The sequence below is a fragment of the Camelina sativa genome, chromosome 16 (assembly GCF_000633955.1).
Source record: "Camelina sativa cultivar DH55 chromosome 16, Cs, whole genome shotgun sequence".
Taxonomy (NCBI): Eukaryota; Viridiplantae; Streptophyta; class Magnoliopsida; order Brassicales; family Brassicaceae; genus Camelina; species Camelina sativa.
Window position 1 is genome coordinate 6,187,603 of NC_025700.1, and position 15,173 is coordinate 6,202,775.

Genomic DNA, 15,173 nt, shown 5'->3' on the forward strand with positions numbered 1-15,173 from the left:
CAACAGTTGTAGATGACGGTTCATCGGCCGAGAATCTGGATATGCAACGATGGGTCTCTGTCATGTGCAAAGGCGGTCTACGATGGCAAGTTAAAGGGAAAACGAAACAAATGGAGGTAATGGAACAAACGGGAGGAGGAGTGGTAGGATTCAAGGGTTTAGGGGTTTTGGGAAATGCAAAACTAGAGTTGATGAGAATTGCAAAATTAGAGTTGATGAGAATTGGAGATTTAGGGTTTAGGGAATTTGGGATTTTTTGTTTTTGCGGTTGTTAAAAGATATCTATTGAACAGAGAAAAAATAGATATAGGTAAATAAAGTTTGGTGTGGGAGAGTTTTGAGGGGTAAATTGTAATTTTACAGAAAGAAAGTATAAAGATAGTAGTAAGTGGCTGTGGGTGTTAATTGTTTATGAGAAAGTGGGTGTAAATGAGATTTTTTTTTTTTTTTTTCCTCAATCAAAAACCCTAATTCCTTCTTATCTTGTTTTTGATTTTGGTTCTTTCTCATTTGATTTGGTTTGTGTATTCCAAACACCCAAATAAAAAAAGTTTGCCAATTTTCCACTCGTATTTCAGATCTTCGATTCCGCCAATTTTTGTGTGTGTTCCTAACTATTATGCGAACTCAGTTTTGTTCTTCGTGATTCCTATAAATTGACAATGATCTTCTTCTCCAAGCTTGGTCGCTCCATTTCTCGTTCAAGGGTTTGTTTCATTTCATTGATTCCTTCTCAGATTCGTTCTCAATTTGTAGTTTTCTTTTCTTTCTATCTAATCCTTGAGTTTTTGTCAAATTAGGGTTTTTTGAACGGTGGTGGTGTTAGATCGGCGGTGTTAAACGAGGCGAGGTTACTTGCTCCGTCAGGTCTTGATGCGGCGTCAGTTAATCAAGTGGAAGGTGGAGGATTAGGGTTTTTGAGACGACACTTTGCTTCTTTAGCTTCTCGGAAGGGTTTAGTTAACAATGATTTGATTGGTGTTTTTGCTAATCCAAGACTTCGTAGATTCTTCTCTGATGAAGCTCCTAAGAAGAAAAGTATGTTTTGCAAAAAAAAACTTTTACTTTTAATTCGAATAAAGTTTGAGGTGTTGGTTCTCAATTAGTGTTGTGTAACGTTTTTGGTGATTTGTGCAGATTATGAAAACTATTTTCCTAAAGATGCAAAGCAAGAACCCAAGAGTGATCAGAAATCAGATCATAAAGGTGAGTACAGAGTTTTTCTGTAGTTTCCTGATTTAGGAATGTCTATATCTTGGCTTTTTCCCCATTTCGTAGAGTGTATTTTGCTTATGTGAGAGATCTGTGGAGGTTTAGAAATAGCTATGAGTTTTGTATAGGCCATTCATTCCTCTTTGGTGTTTTTTGTGTTCTTATGTTCTTTTATCTAGTCCTAAACTGTATCCTTTTGCGAAATGTGAATACAACTTATGAACAGTGTATGCGGAGGGGAAGTGAATAGGCGTCTCAGTTTTATTTGTGGGGTAGTTCTAACTTGTCAACTGTTTACTTGATGTTAAAAAGCTTTTACTCAAATAAGATGGTTGATCAACAAGAGTGTTTGTGATTTTATATGTTCCATATAGCCTTCTACTGATGAGTTGGGGAATTAGGGATCTATTGATTGTTTTGAAGATTAATGGAAGTTTCAATCATCTTTATACCATTGTTTTCGCTTTTACCACTGTCTGGATTCTGTTTAGCTAAATAAGTAGAATTAAAAAAGCATGAGTCATTTCTATAACAATCTAGCTTTTGAAGTTACTCTTCTTGTTTGGAGACGTGTTGGTGCTACTGAAGGATTCTAATAATTGGATATGTTATTGTTGCAATACAGAGGGTTCAGAGAAGAATGAAAGTGAGAACGTGGGAGATATGTTCATGAATCGGTTCCAAAATTTGCTAATTCCTCTACTAGCTCTTGGTTTGTTCTTTTCTTCATTCTCGTTTGGCTCTGGGGACCAACAACAGGCAAGCATATTCAATCTAAGCTTTGTGTTATTCTTGGATATGGAACTGTAGATCTGGCCCTGCTCATATGTTTTCAACTAATAATATCCATGCTACCTTTTTATTTTATTGTTTCAGATTAGTTTCCAGGAGTTCAAAAACAAGCTTCTCGAGCCTGGTCTAGTTGACCACATAGATGTTTCAAACAAATCAGTAGCAAAAGTCTATGTGAGGAGCACACCGAAAGACCAGCAAACAACTGACATCCAAGGCAATGGTAACGGTATTCCTGCTAAAAGAACTGGTGGTCAGTATAAGTACTACTTCAACATCGGTAGTGTCGACTCTTTTGAGGAGAAACTCGAAGAAGCTCAAGAAGCATTAGGTGTTGATCCTCATGAATATGTTCCTGTAACATACGTCTCTGAAATGGTCTGGTATCAAGAGATCATGAGGTTTGCACCAACTTTATTGCTCTTGGGTACTCTTTTCTATGGTGCGAGACGGATGCAAGGCGGATTGGGTGTCGGAGGAACCGGTGGAAAGAATGGTCGTGGCATTTTCAATATAGGCAAGGCTACAATAACAAGAGCGGATAAAAACTCCAAGAATAAGGTTAGAATTAGAAACTCACCTTTAAAAAGATCCTATTGGAACTTAACAAACCGAGTTTTTTTCTGATTCTTGCTATTTTCTTTCGACAGATATATTTTAAGGATGTTGCTGGATGTGAAGAGGCTAAACAAGAAATTATGGAGTTTGTACATTTCCTTAAGAACCCAAAGAAGTATGAAGACTTGGGTGCTAAAATCCCAAAAGGTGCTCTTTTAGTAGGTCCTCCTGGAACCGGAAAGACCCTTTTAGCAAAAGCAACTGCAGGGGAGTCAGGTGTGCCGTTTCTATCTATATCCGGTTCAGATTTCATGGAGATGTTTGTTGGTGTTGGCCCTTCAAGGGTGAGACATTTGTTCCAAGAAGCTAGAGCATGTGCACCGAGTATTATATTCATAGATGAGATTGATGCGATTGGTCGAGCAAGAGGACGTGGGGGTTTAGGTGGTAACGATGAGCGTGAAAGCACTTTGAATCAGTTGCTAGTTGAAATGGATGGTTTTGGTACAACTGCTGGAGTTGTGGTTCTTGCTGGAACCAACAGACCTGATATTTTGGATAAAGCTTTGTTACGGCCTGGTCGGTTTGATCGTCAGATAACCATTGATAAACCCGATATCAAAGGTCGTGATCAGATCTTCCAGATTTACTTAAAAAAGATCAAACTCGATCATGAGCCATCGTATTACTCTCAAAGACTTGCTGCTCTAACTCCTGGATTTGCTGGAGCTGACATTGCTAATGTCTGTAACGAAGCAGCTCTTATTGCTGCTAGACACGAAGGAGCAACTGTTACTATGGCACACTTTGAATCTGCTATTGATCGTGTTATTGGTGGTCTTGAGAAGAAGAACCGGGTCATAAGCAAGTTGGAGCGTCGTACAGTTGCATATCACGAGTCTGGTCACGCGGTTACTGGGTGGTTCCTGGAACACGCAGAGCCATTGCTGAAGGTGACTATTGTGCCACGTGGTACAGCAGCGCTCGGGTTTGCGCAATACGTTCCAAATGAAAACCTTCTCATGACCAAAGAGCAACTCTTCGACATGACTTGTATGACCCTTGGTGGCCGTGCAGCTGAGCAGGTAAAATATAAATGAAACCGTATAGGAGTGTGGCGTTTGGTTGAAGATGTTTTTAAGTTTCTGTTCCTTTTCAAATCGCAGGTATTGATAGGAAGAATNCGAAGCAGCTCTTATTGCTGCTAGACACGAAGGAGCAACTGTTACTATGGCACACTTTGAATCTGCTATTGATCGTGTTATTGGTGGTCTTGAGAAGAAGAACCGGGTCATAAGCAAGTTGGAGCGTCGTACAGTTGCATATCACGAGTCTGGTCACGCGGTTACTGGGTGGTTCCTGGAACACGCAGAGCCATTGCTGAAGGTGACTATTGTGCCACGTGGTACAGCAGCGCTCGGGTTTGCGCAATACGTTCCAAATGAAAACCTTCTCATGACCAAAGAGCAACTCTTCGACATGACTTGTATGACCCTTGGTGGCCGTGCAGCTGAGCAGGTAAAATATAAATGAAACCGTATAGGAGTGTGGCGTTTGGTTGAAGATGTTTTTAAGTTTCTGTTCCTTTTCAAATCGCAGGTATTGATAGGAAGAATCTCAACAGGTGCGCAGAACGATCTTGAGAAGGTGACAAAGATGACGTACGCGCAAGTAGCTGTGTACGGTTTCAGTGACAAGGTTGGACTGTTGTCATTTCCGCCAAGGGACGATGGCTACGACTTCTCTAAACCTTACAGCAACAAAACCGGTGCGATTATAGACCAGGAAGTTAGGGAATGGGTGAGCAAAGCTTATGAGCGGACACTAGAGCTGGTCGAGGAGCACAAAGAGAAAGTGGCTGAGATCGCCGAGCTTTTACTAGAAAAAGAAGTGCTGCATCAGGATGATCTTCTAAAGATTCTAGGTGAACGTCCGTTTAAGTCGGCAGAGGTGACTAATTATGACCGTTTTAAGTCAGGGTTTGAGGACAGTGAGAAGGATTCAGCCGCTACGCCGAGAGTGGAGCCTGTGGTGGATGAAGGAGCTCCTCCGCCACTTGAACCTCAGGTTGTTCCGACGTAAGAGAAAACGTCACTGTTACAATTGTAAATTTACTTAAGAATGCAATAACACAATCCCAAAAAAAAAAAAAAAGAGTACTCTCGTTCTTCAGTTGTTTTAGTAATGAGGGACTTTGTTAGCAATGAATATTTTTCTGGTTTTCTACATTATTGTTTCTAATAAGATTTTTTTTTTTTGGTTAAAATTTCACTCTGCTTATAGTTTGCGTTTTGTAATAATTGACTGATGATATTGTTACATCTTCAAATTTCTTTGATGTTTTTCCTAAACATGCCAAGCTCTCTAGACGGTCGATGAAGGAGAAAGCTTTGTATCAATAAAAAAAAACTATAATCCCTGGTCAAAGTTGCTGAAATTTGTTCATTTTTCTTCTGTCTCAAAACATATTAGAAAGGAACATATCAATAAACCTTAAGGATGGCCCGAGACATCTCAGTTAACTTAAGCTTTCAGAGAGAAATCTATGTTATCCTGAGGGTCTTTGTAGCTTAGGTTCCAATCCAAGCTGTTCCCAGAAATTGGTGAGACGATGTATGAATGTTTAAACAGATAAATATCATCAGCAGAATCGCAGAGATATATGATCAAACAACCCAGTTTTAACCTTTGAGTGAGTATTTCTTTCCTGTGAACACTTGAAACTTGGCTTCATCTGATTTTGTTGTACTCTCTTGCTCGATGTTCTTTGGATCAACCTATATACGTTTAGAAGTCATACAAACACGATTAGTTATCTTCAATGGATGACTAATTTAGACCACATGAATGGAAACTCCAGAGAAGAAAGACATACTTTCACAGTTTCTTTTGCAGCTGGTTTGCTGTTTGAACCAAAGACAAGCTTCCCTGATCGTTGTCGTGGGGTGGTAACTGACAGCTTCTCATCGTCTTTCCCAGTCTCAGTTGGCTTTTCTTGTTTCGTATCTTCTGATTCAGTTTGTGGCTGTGCTTTTCCATCTAAACGCTTTCCTGATCCAGTGAACGGCGTGAATTTGGGAACTTTGCTGGTTGGTTCCTCTTCCCCAACTGCAAGGAACAGAGGAAAAGCATATAAGTACAACTTGAGGCTGTTATTTCGCGAAAGAACTCAATAGATCATTTCGAATGAACGCAAGCAAAGGAAACCTTCACGAGTTCGCTTATTTGAGGGAGTCAACATTTGTGGCTTCTCAGGTTCTTTGTAATCAAGAGGAAGAGCAAAATCAACCTCACAATCCGTTTCGATAATACTCACAGCTGAAGAAGGCTTTGCTTCAATCACATTGATAAAATATTGCTTGTTGTTATAAGGAACCATAATAGTATCACCGGTGGTTAAGCAAGAGTAGCTCCTAAGCGTAGTCTCCAAGCTGCAAAAAGAGGAATGTAAGAAAGAAAATTCTTAAAACCCACAGCTTAAAAAAAACACACAAAAGATAGATTTTCAGTTTTCAAAACTACAAACATGGCTTTTGGGTTGGAAATATCCAAGAAATCTTGAGTATGAGGCTGTAGCTTGATGTAAGTCCCTTTGACCAAGCTGATGTTCTTAACTTGCAAAATATCTCCCTCTTGAAGGGACATGTTTAACATCATCTAAAAGTAATGCCAACAAAAACAAAAGACGAACAGATAAAGAAACTAGTGGAAAGAAATAACAAAAACAAAGAAAGATGAACATAAAGTACTGTCTATATATACCCAATACGGCAAGTAAACAAAGCCTTCGTCTGCGGTGAATTCAAGTACACCGCAATGTGAAGTCTTCTCAACAGAAACATTACTCAGTTGAAACAGCATTGGGTATTCAATATGCAAAGAAGCTGAAAAAGATATGGATTCAGAGACCAGTGATTATATTGGTAAGGCAGACAAATATATAAAAGTAAAGAAACTACTGAAGATGATAGTTGAGAAGGCTCACCAAGACGATCAAGAGCAGAAGGAGGCATGATAACTGCAGAGATTATTACCAAATGTCAAAACAAAATCTTGAAGAAACTATCTAAAGAGACTACTAAAGGAAGAAGAGTAAGTAAAATAGTATATACTTTTGTCACCCTTCTCAAGATGTGCCTGCATTTATAAAAATGACTAATATTTAGAATCGTTTTGCTTTTCACTTTCTTATAAAATAAAAAGCTTAATAGATAGATACATCATCAAAGAGACCTTTTCAATGAATGTGACTGGGTAACAACGGTAACACTGCTCGAAGCTAGAAGCATCTCCTCCACCATTCATATCTCTCTCTCTACTGCCACAAAAATCTTAAAGTCAGTAAGAAGACACAAAACCCATTGAGGCAAATCATCGAAAACCTTGTGTGCACAAATAAAACAACAGCAAAATTTTAAACTTTCAAAATCATATAAATCCGAAATTTCAAATTGACAAAATTCAGCTCCAAGTTTCAAACCCATAAACAGAAAAAAAAAAAAAAATCAATGGAGATCATCGAACTAAATCGGAAAATTTTGGAGACTCTGATGAATCAAGATTGATAAAGCTACTTAAAAAGAACAAAGAGTGATGATGGTGAACACTTTTTTTTTATTTTAATTTTATGGTTTTAAAAACCCAAACAAAGAACGATAAAGTTAACTAGAGCTTGATTGATTCATCAGTACCGTACCGATCCGATTAATAGGGTACTGAAGCTTGAGGATCGTATAGTCTCTAGTCAATGGGGGAGCAGATCGGAACTGAATTATTGGTAAAAAAAAAAAAAAAAAAAAGTTTGTTTTGATTTGCAGAGAAGAAGAAAGAAGGACAGACTGGGGGGATACACACACTTTTATAGGTTTTAAACGGGCCGAAGAGACTGGGATCGTATCATCAAGTAAAAACGAACCATTATACACTTGGCGTACTTTAATTGGTTTCTGTATGTCGACTCAGTTTTATCCTACGTGGCATTAATTCCAAATATGTGTGATATTTTTTTTTTGGGATTTTTGTTATTTATGTCATATTTTCTTTAAATCTTTTCAAATCTCTAGTATTCCTAAAACCTTTTCAATTCTGCTATATTCATTAAACATGGCAGTTTAAATTTTATCATATTGTCTTTGTAATACTAAAAACACCGATTTTGTCTATTGAATTTTTAAGTTGTCCATTACCCGATTATATTTTGTCCACAATAAACGATTACAGACGACACTTAAAGCTGGTCTACGAAAGACTACTACAGACAACAATGCAACACACAGCAGAAAAGACAGACCCATGACACACACTGAAGAAGACAGACAAGGGAAAAAACAGACCTGCGACACACACCGGAAAAAACAGATCTACGACACAGCGGAAAAAACAGATACACGTGAGAGAGGAGAGGATAGCTTTTTTTTTTAAGTTAGTGACCACTCTTATGGCACATTTAGAAAGACTGGAGGAAATATGACAGATTTGGAAAGAATAAACACTGTTCATGCCACATTAGTTACTTTTTTTTTTTTCCATAGGAAAACAATTTTGAGAAATAATGTTTTGACTTTTGATGGAGAAAAATATAAGTAGTCCTGGAAATAGTTTTCAACCAGCAATAGACGCACCTCGGGTAGAACCTCATTGCCCCAAGCGCAAAGATAAGTTTCTTTCACCAAATGCCTCTTCTTATATCAAAACAAAACCGACCAACTTCATATACACTTCCAATGTGGGACTCTGTTCCAAATAACAAATAGTATAGATTTCCAAAACTTAACATTCATAATAATGGAAAATATAAATTGAAGAATGTTTATTTTTTTGGTTTAAATAAATTGAAGAATGTTTGTCAAATAAAGAAAGAAAAAAGAAAGTATGATTAAGACTAAGAATGGTAGAGGCCGCGCGAACGCAGGCCTCCTCTACCACAAATAATGACGCAGGCTCTCCCACTTGGGGGAGACCTTAAGCTAAGCACCCCTCCTTTATGTGCAATGGAGGTCACTAGCTTAGGCCACTCGTCTTCTTGATCACGAGTAGACCCCGTCCAGGTAAGTACTTTTCTCAGTCGCTCCCATCTTGTCTTATACTCTGCTTCTTCAATCATTCTTTCAGTTCTAACCGATGTGGGCTGATACGTTTTCATAAGAAACGATATGAGTTTTTTATGTTATACACATGGATGGACCATACGTTCTCTAAGCCCATTAAAGTGCATGAAAAATACTATCAAACAAACGTTCCTTTTTACTGGGGATGAATCTGTATTGGGGGATCATATGTGTTTAAGCATCTGCAAGTTTGTTAAGTGTTTGAGCAAGAAAAAAGGGAACAATAAAAGAACACCATTTACATCACAAATACTTGTTCGAGTGGACTTGTTTCTGAAATCAAAGTTCCAACAGATGAGACAGAGAAAAAGAGAATTAGATGTTTGAATAGGTACTGTAAGAGTTAATTATGTGACTTCTTCTTTGACAAGAACATAAAAAACCTGGGGAAAGAAAGCTTCTTCTTTTTCTTTCCAGACTTGGTCTGTGGGGATTGATTGGTTTCAGAGACGTTATCTTCTGTTCCATATGAGTCACTTGGGCTGGAGGCATAAACAGCAGCCTCCTCAGGTGATGATTTCTCCAACTTACTTAGCTCATTTCCTCCTCCTTCAAAGCTACTATCTCTTTGGTGACTTTTCTCAGTGTTGTTGACTCCATCACCACCAGCCTTTCTCTTCTGTTCATGCTCTGCCCTCCATTTCCTGAGCTCCTGTTCCACACCCAACTTCCCTTCTTTGGCCTTCTCAGCCTTTTCAGTTGCTTCTTTCAAGGCCTTCTTTCTTGCATCCATGTCTCTATTCACCTCTTCCAACTTCTCCAAGCTTCTCATTTCTGTTTCTTTAGCTTCCTCGATCCTTGAAACCGCTGCTGCTACTCTCGCATTCGCTAGTTCTTCTGCCTCGTGAGCGCGTTTGCTGAGCTCATAGTACTCTTCTAATGAAAGTGTAACGCTTTGTGGAGCATTCTCTTTCAGTGTTGTTGATTCACTCTCTTCCAAAGCCTTGATTGCGGCTAAGGCTAGCTTCTCTGAAGCTTTAGCTGCCTCGATTTCTTTCTGAGCAGCGAATAGCCTGCTCTCCATTGTACTTGCTCCAGCTTTTGCTTGATCGGAGTTTTCTTTTGCCTTTCGTAGCTCCTCACGAGCAAGTTCAGCAAACGACTTTGCTTCATCAGCCTCTTCTGCTGCTTGCTGAAGTTGCTTTGGTAGCTCCACCATTTTATCTCTCCCTTCTTTCTCCTTTGACTGAGCTGAAGCAATCTCCGATCTCGTTCTTTCAATTTCGGACTCTAAAGAAGCAACTGCTATGGAAGCCATTCCTTCTCTTTGTTTGATTGAGGCAAGAGCAGACTTCTCTTTCTCGAGTTCCAGTTGCAAGGAAGAGGAGGCTAGTTTCAAGCAGTTCACTTCAGCAGCTGCTTTTTCGATATTGGCATTGACTTCTTCAAGTTCCTTCTTTGCAGATGCAACAGCTCCATGTAAATCTGTCGAAGGTTCGCTGTCACACGCTTCCTGTTTTAGCTTCGATTCCATATAAGCTACCAACTCTGCCTTCAAATCAAGAAGCAGCGCTGAGGCAGTGTCAAGCTTTGATTTTAAGTCCTTGGAAGAATGTATCTGTTGGTTAAGTTTTTGAACTTCCTCTTCCGCTTGCTTCAGTTCCTTCTCCCAGCGGTGAGTATCCTGGTCTCTAGCCATGGCTGCTCCAATCCTCTGTTCTTCCGCCTCTAAATGAGAAGCATGTGCTGATTCCAACGACTCTTTTGTAGCTATCAGCTCTATGGTGAGTTCTTCAACTGTCTTCTCAACTTCTTTTGAAGCCAACGTTGCTTCTTCTACTTTCTTTACGGCCACATCTTTATCTTGCACCAAAGCATCATATTCCTTGTGAAGAGTCTCTAGCTCATCCTTGACAGAGCACAACTCTGTAACGGCTCCGTTATGCCTTGCCTTGGCGACCTCAAGCTGAGCTTTAGCTGCAACACTGACGTCTTCAGCTATACCTTGTTCCATCTCCTCAACCCTTAGCTTAGCAAGCTCTGAGTCCTGCTTCGCCTGTTGTTCTTCTGTTTGTGCTTTTTCCAAATTAAGCTTCAACTGTTCTATGAGTCTCTTTGTGCTTTCTAACTCCTTGAGCACTTTCAGTTTCGCAGCCTGAGCGGTTTCCGAATGTGTTTTGTACTCAGGTATCTCATCATGGATCTTTTTAAGCTCTTCTTCTATAAGCTTGCGTCTCTGCAGAAACGAAACGTACACAAAAAAAGATATGAAACAAGAAAGGCAACAAAACAACAAATAATGCACATGTATCCTTTACCTCTACTGCTTGCATTCGGTGAGACTTCCAGTCAGTGATTCCTCCAAATTTGGAGACAGCTTCTTTAACAGATTCAAAAGGCGCAGCGTTATCGATTATACCTCTATGTGGTGAGTCCACATTTTTCGGCGTCGCAGCTGATCCTGAGAATCTTGGAGACAAATGCGGTCTAGGAGATGATACAGTTGTAGGTGACCCATCATTTGTTGCCGTACCCACCACAGTCTTTACACTAGGTAAACCTATCTCATTTAGCTCTGACACTTGTTCTTCTACGATTGTTGTTGTACTCGAAATATCTTTTTCGGTTAACCCCGCAACAGTTGCAGCATCAGAAGCAGAAACAGATTCTTCATTATCAGTTTGAGATTGTGGTATATTATCATCAACCTTTGAAACTGATTGTTGTAAGTTAGATTCTCGAGTACTGGCCGATTCGACCAACTCAGGATTTAATGTTGCAGCATTATCACTAACAATATCTCCACTCTCAGTAGGATTTTTTAAGTCCTCCATTTTCGCCTCTGTAACCTGAAATTACGAACCAAAACAGAATGACTTAAAATACAATTATGAAACACTAAAATTCAGAGAAAATTGAATATAAACACATCGTCTTTGATGGTCAAATTCTAAAATATTCTAATCAGGATAAATATGAAATTTTAAGAATCAAACATAACTCTAATCAAGATCATCGGATTTTCATCTTTCTGTATATTAATTACCAATTACAGGATTTTAATATGATAAAAGAAAAAAAAAAAATCAAAATTTTATTTTCTCCAAAAATCATAAGAGATGTGAACTACAACAACATCGGAATCTAAGGAAACACACAGTTCGATTAAGCCGACCAAAAAAAAAAAAAAAACTGAGAAAGAAAAAGTCTTACAGGAGGAAGGAGGATGAGTCGATGATGATGATCGGGGAGCTAGTAGAAAAGTTCTTCAAAAAAAGGAAAAAAAAAAAAAAGAATTCAGACAGAAACTAGAAAGAGATAATATCGGTCGGGGAGACAAATCATGAAGCTGGCTATATAATTTCTCTCATCCTCATCTTCTTCTTCATCCATCTGTCATTCTCTCTCTCTCATAAATTTCGGTTTTGTTTGTTTCTTTTTCTTTTTTTTAGTTTGATTACTTTTTAATAAAGAAAATTATTGGTCCACGAATAAAAAGTAGATAAACCAAACTACTTGAGGTTGAACCTAAAGAATAACAAAAAAAACAAACTGGGAACGATTTAGTATTTCAGATGAACAAGGCTGGCAAAATGGAGAGGGTCGCCTCATATATAATCTTTAATACCCAACGTATTAGATATTTTTAATATATGATGTCATGTTCTCATACTTGTGTATTACATAAAAAAATTATAAAGTATTTTGTAGTAAGCAATTATTATAGAGAAAAAATATTTTTGACAAAAGTTACCAAAACTGCAGATACCTTTGGGCAATATGCCAATTGAAGAAATATTTATGTAGTACCAATTCTTGAAAACTTATCAGATATATTCCTATAATTACATGATTTTTGTAAAACAAACTAAAAACAACAACACTAATGAAATCAATTTACAGAGGAACCCAACAAGAAGAAGCATAAAGAGTTCGACCTTTCCAGCCTAGTAGCAACCATTTACTATTTTCATCAACCACAAAGTCTTTATGGTAACCCCATTTCTTCAGCTTTTCCCTAAACTTCTCCACCAGCTCAGGTTTCACTTGTTTCTGCCTAAACCCTGCCCTAACCATTCTCACTTGCCACTGTCTATAAGTCTCCGGCCTCTCTACCCTATCAGCTTCTTCGCAGGCTATCACGTTCATAGCCTCTCTCCCATAAAACTCCCTCTCAAACCTAATCCTCTCTTCATTATCCCGAGGAAGCGTCGAATCAAACATGTCGAAGAGAGCAGAGTAATGGTAAACCGCTTCTTTGAACCGTGAGATGAAGAACGGCGCGTTGAACGAACCGTTGACGATCGAGTGGATGAAAACGTTTGGGTTCATGTTCCTTATCAGCTTCAAGACAGCATCTCTAGGACAATTCTCTTCACTTCCTGTTTCGTCTTGAAGGTTCTTGAGCCTCAGTCCAGCAGTAACCGCCAAGACTTCGTTCGGTCGTATATCAAGATCTTGTATCCTGATCTTGTCCCAGTGTTGAAACGCAATAGCTTTGTACTCAAACGGTACATTGAACCGTTTACAATACTCAGCCAATCTCCTTCCCGTCTCCTCTATACGTTCTGCAGGACGAAACCCTCGCTGAGGCAACTCGATACCAGTAATCCTCAGCTTCCTCGGCGCATCTTTACGACTCGATATGTATTGAATAAACATCGGCCATTGAAACCCGTAGAGTATCCCAAAATCAACTATATGAAGAACTTTAGCATCTATCGACGCATCTAAAATCATCCTGAAGGAGAAGAAATACATTAAGGTAACAAACGGAGACGAAGAGAGATAAACTCTGTACGCTTTAAGTGTATCCGTAGCGGTTTCTTTCAACGAGCAAGTGGTGATAGCATTGTAATAAGTCTGGATCATAGAACCAGTGCTTCCTTGTAAACGAGCCTCAAGAGCGTTAGCGAAACAATGAGCAAGTCTTTGTCCCGCGTCACCTATAGGCGAAGACTGTTGCCTTATCTGCATCAACAAATCAAGTGCCGTGGTTTTATCCCCTGTTGAAATGGCTTGTGCACATAGAGTTAGAAGTGTTCTGAAATCAACCACCTGACTCTTCTTCTTCTTCTTCTTCTTCTTCTTCCCTTTCACTCCTTGTTTATGATTACTCTGAATCTCTTGAATCTTGCTGTCTAACAAAGTTGGTGGATCGCATTCGCTGTCAAGAAGCAAAACCTTATCAAACAACTCTGTGATCTTCCCATCTTCAACGTTAGTTGCAAACTGCTTACTATTCCTAACTTCCTCAAAATCAATTACTTCCCTTTCATGACTCCTCTTAACTCTCAACGGATCCAAACCCAAATCGCACCTTTCGGGTTTGATAAGCCAATGGTCACTATTGGGAAGGAACTTACTAGCTTCTTCAACACCTTTCTTAAACTGTAAAGCTGAATCTGCATCACTAAACATACTCTTAACCACAGATGGACTAATCCGTAGATCAGCCGATTCGACTATGCTTCCACCTGCATCCCTCCCAGCAAAGCTGCTGGAACTAGTGGTAATGATCGAATCACAGCTAAAAGACTGATTTTGAGAATCTGTAATCACTTGCTGCAACATTTCCTCTGTTTTGCGTAACGCTAATGAATCGTAGAACATAGACTGTTTGTAATCGCCGTTACTCTCTTCCATAAGGATCTCGCTCACGTATTTCAACAGCGTATACTGATCTTCTTCTACTGGATCAGCTAGAAAACTAGGGTTTGCATCGAAATTGGGATCCATCATTCAAAAACCCTAATTGATACACAATAAAACCCACATAGAAAGCTTCTACACAAGAAGAAGAAACAGAGAGAGAGAGAGAAAGAGAGAGTCAAAGGATTGAATCAAAAGATTAGAATTAAAAATTCAAACTTTATATTACAGAAGCAACAGTAATTGAACTGCACATGTGAGAGAGAAAGAGAGAGAACACGGGGAGTTGATGTCATTGCTTACCTCGGTTTGAATGAATCTGATGATGTACGAGGTTTAAAGTAATGATCTAAAAGATCATTACGGCTTTTAGTTAGGACAGCTTTCGCTTCAGGACAGTGTCCGATGAAAGCTTTTACGGGGAAGAAAGAAGTGGTGAAGAGAGAGACAAGTCTTTGCAAATTGCAAGACTCATCCCCCAGCCCCAGGTGTAAAAACAACTTGACTTTTGTGGTGGCGGCTATGTTGACTCTGTTCCCGTGTTCTGTAAAGACTAATGTAGGGCTTTGGCCCAATTCTTTGAATTTGTTCCGTTTTGATCAAAGTTAGATATTTGTAACCATCTAATGCATATCATTGAGAAAATCACTTCTTTTTAAAAAAAATTTGGTAAAATATTCAAAGAACAAAGAAAGGTGAAAAAAATTACATTCAATTTTGGACATGAGAGCTATGATGATGATTACATGATTATTTTTTTTTTGTTTAATAGAGGGAGTTTCAAACATTTGAACCATAATCTCTTTTCAATACTTGGTACAAACCAAATAGGTTGGGAGTTGGGACTACAATCTAAAATAGAAGAGAAAAAAAATACTTAAAATTATATTGATTTTATATCAACTACTTCCT

General features: G+C 38.7%; 4 protein-coding genes across 7 annotated transcripts; 1 reads left to right on the forward strand and 3 right to left on the reverse strand.

Annotated features, from left to right (window-relative positions):
* Positions 466-4,832, forward strand: LOC109124777 (ATP-dependent zinc metalloprotease FTSH 3, mitochondrial-like). Its single transcript, XM_010471692.1, has 8 exons — positions 466-707; positions 801-1,038; positions 1,138-1,206; positions 1,838-1,971; positions 2,089-2,565; positions 2,655-3,345; positions 3,779-4,080; positions 4,162-4,832. Exons 1-8 carry the CDS (start codon positions 663-665, stop codon positions 4,642-4,644), a joined length of 2,439 nt encoding a protein of 812 aa, XP_010469994.1. The 5' UTR covers positions 466-662; the 3' UTR covers positions 4,645-4,832.
* Positions 4,939-7,380, reverse strand: LOC104749976 (ubiquitin fusion degradation protein 1 homolog). 3 transcript variants are annotated; one of them, XM_010471696.2, is made up of 9 exons: positions 7,254-7,380; positions 6,796-6,880; positions 6,675-6,699; positions 6,548-6,580; positions 6,325-6,446; positions 6,089-6,219; positions 5,770-5,993; positions 5,438-5,670; positions 4,939-5,339 (listed from the first exon to the last, which is right to left on the reverse strand). In XM_010471696.2, exons 2-9 carry the CDS (start codon positions 6,865-6,867, stop codon positions 5,244-5,246), a joined length of 936 nt encoding a protein of 311 aa, XP_010469998.1. In that variant the 5' UTR covers positions 6,868-6,880; positions 7,254-7,380; the 3' UTR covers positions 4,939-5,243. The 3 variants fall into 3 exon arrangements, with proteins under 3 accessions (XP_010469998.1, XP_010469997.1, XP_010469996.1); XM_010471695.2 differs by having other exon boundaries at positions 6,796-6,877; positions 7,259-7,379; XM_010471694.2 differs by having other exon boundaries at positions 7,259-7,379.
* LOC104749977 (protein WEAK CHLOROPLAST MOVEMENT UNDER BLUE LIGHT 1-like) lies at positions 8,870-12,190 on the reverse strand. Its single transcript, XM_010471697.2, has 3 exons — positions 11,823-12,190; positions 10,928-11,458; positions 8,870-10,845 (listed from the first exon to the last, which is right to left on the reverse strand). The coding sequence occupies exons 2-3, from the start codon at positions 11,441-11,443 to the stop codon at positions 9,013-9,015; spliced, it is 2,349 nt and encodes a 782-aa protein (XP_010469999.1). The 5' UTR covers positions 11,444-11,458; positions 11,823-12,190; the 3' UTR covers positions 8,870-9,012.
* On the reverse strand, positions 12,376-14,816 carry LOC104749978 (scarecrow-like protein 34). 2 transcript variants are annotated; one of them, XM_010471698.1, is made up of 2 exons: positions 14,565-14,816; positions 12,376-14,396 (listed from the first exon to the last, which is right to left on the reverse strand). In XM_010471698.1, exon 2 carries the CDS (start codon positions 14,349-14,351, stop codon positions 12,507-12,509), a length of 1,845 nt encoding a protein of 614 aa, XP_010470000.1. In that variant the 5' UTR covers positions 14,352-14,396; positions 14,565-14,816; the 3' UTR covers positions 12,376-12,506. The 2 variants fall into 2 exon arrangements, with proteins under 2 accessions (XP_010470000.1, XP_010470001.1); XM_010471699.2 differs by having other exon boundaries at positions 12,376-14,393; positions 14,565-14,780.

What these genes read in the sequence shown, in the direction of transcription:
- LOC104749976 (XM_010471696.2), bottom strand. Translation starts at nt 6,867, where the DNA reads ATGAATGGTGGAGGAGATGCTTCTAGCTTCGAGCAGTGTTACCGTTGT. An exon ending in CAGTCACATTCATTGAAAAG is followed by an intron (nt 6,700 to 6,795) that starts GTCTCTTTGATG and finishes TTATAAATGCAG; the next exon opens with GCACATCTTGAGAAGGGTGA. An exon ending in TTCTGCTCTTGATCGTCTTG is followed by an intron (nt 6,447 to 6,547) that starts GTGAGCCTTCTC and finishes TATCTTTTTCAG; the next exon opens with CTTCTTTGCATATTGAATAC.
- LOC109124777 (XM_010471692.1), top strand. Translation starts at nt 663, where the DNA reads ATGATCTTCTTCTCCAAGCTTGGTCGCTCCATTTCTCGTTCAAGG. An exon ending in TGAAGCTCCTAAGAAGAAAA is followed by an intron (nt 1,039 to 1,137) that starts GTATGTTTTGCA and finishes TGATTTGTGCAG; the next exon opens with ATTATGAAAACTATTTTCCT. An exon ending in GCTCTGGGGACCAACAACAG is followed by an intron (nt 1,972 to 2,088) that starts GCAAGCATATTC and finishes TTATTGTTTCAG; the next exon opens with ATTAGTTTCCAGGAGTTCAA.
- LOC104749978 (XM_010471698.1), bottom strand. Translation starts at nt 14,351, where the DNA reads ATGATGGATCCCAATTTCGATGCAAACCCTAGTTTTCTAGCTGATCCA.
- LOC104749977 (XM_010471697.2), bottom strand. Translation starts at nt 11,443, where the DNA reads ATGGAGGACTTAAAAAATCCTACTGAGAGTGGAGATATTGTTAGTGAT. An exon ending in ACCGAATGCAAGCAGTAGAG is followed by an intron (nt 10,846 to 10,927) that starts GTAAAGGATACA and finishes TCGTTTCTGCAG; the next exon opens with AGACGCAAGCTTATAGAAGA.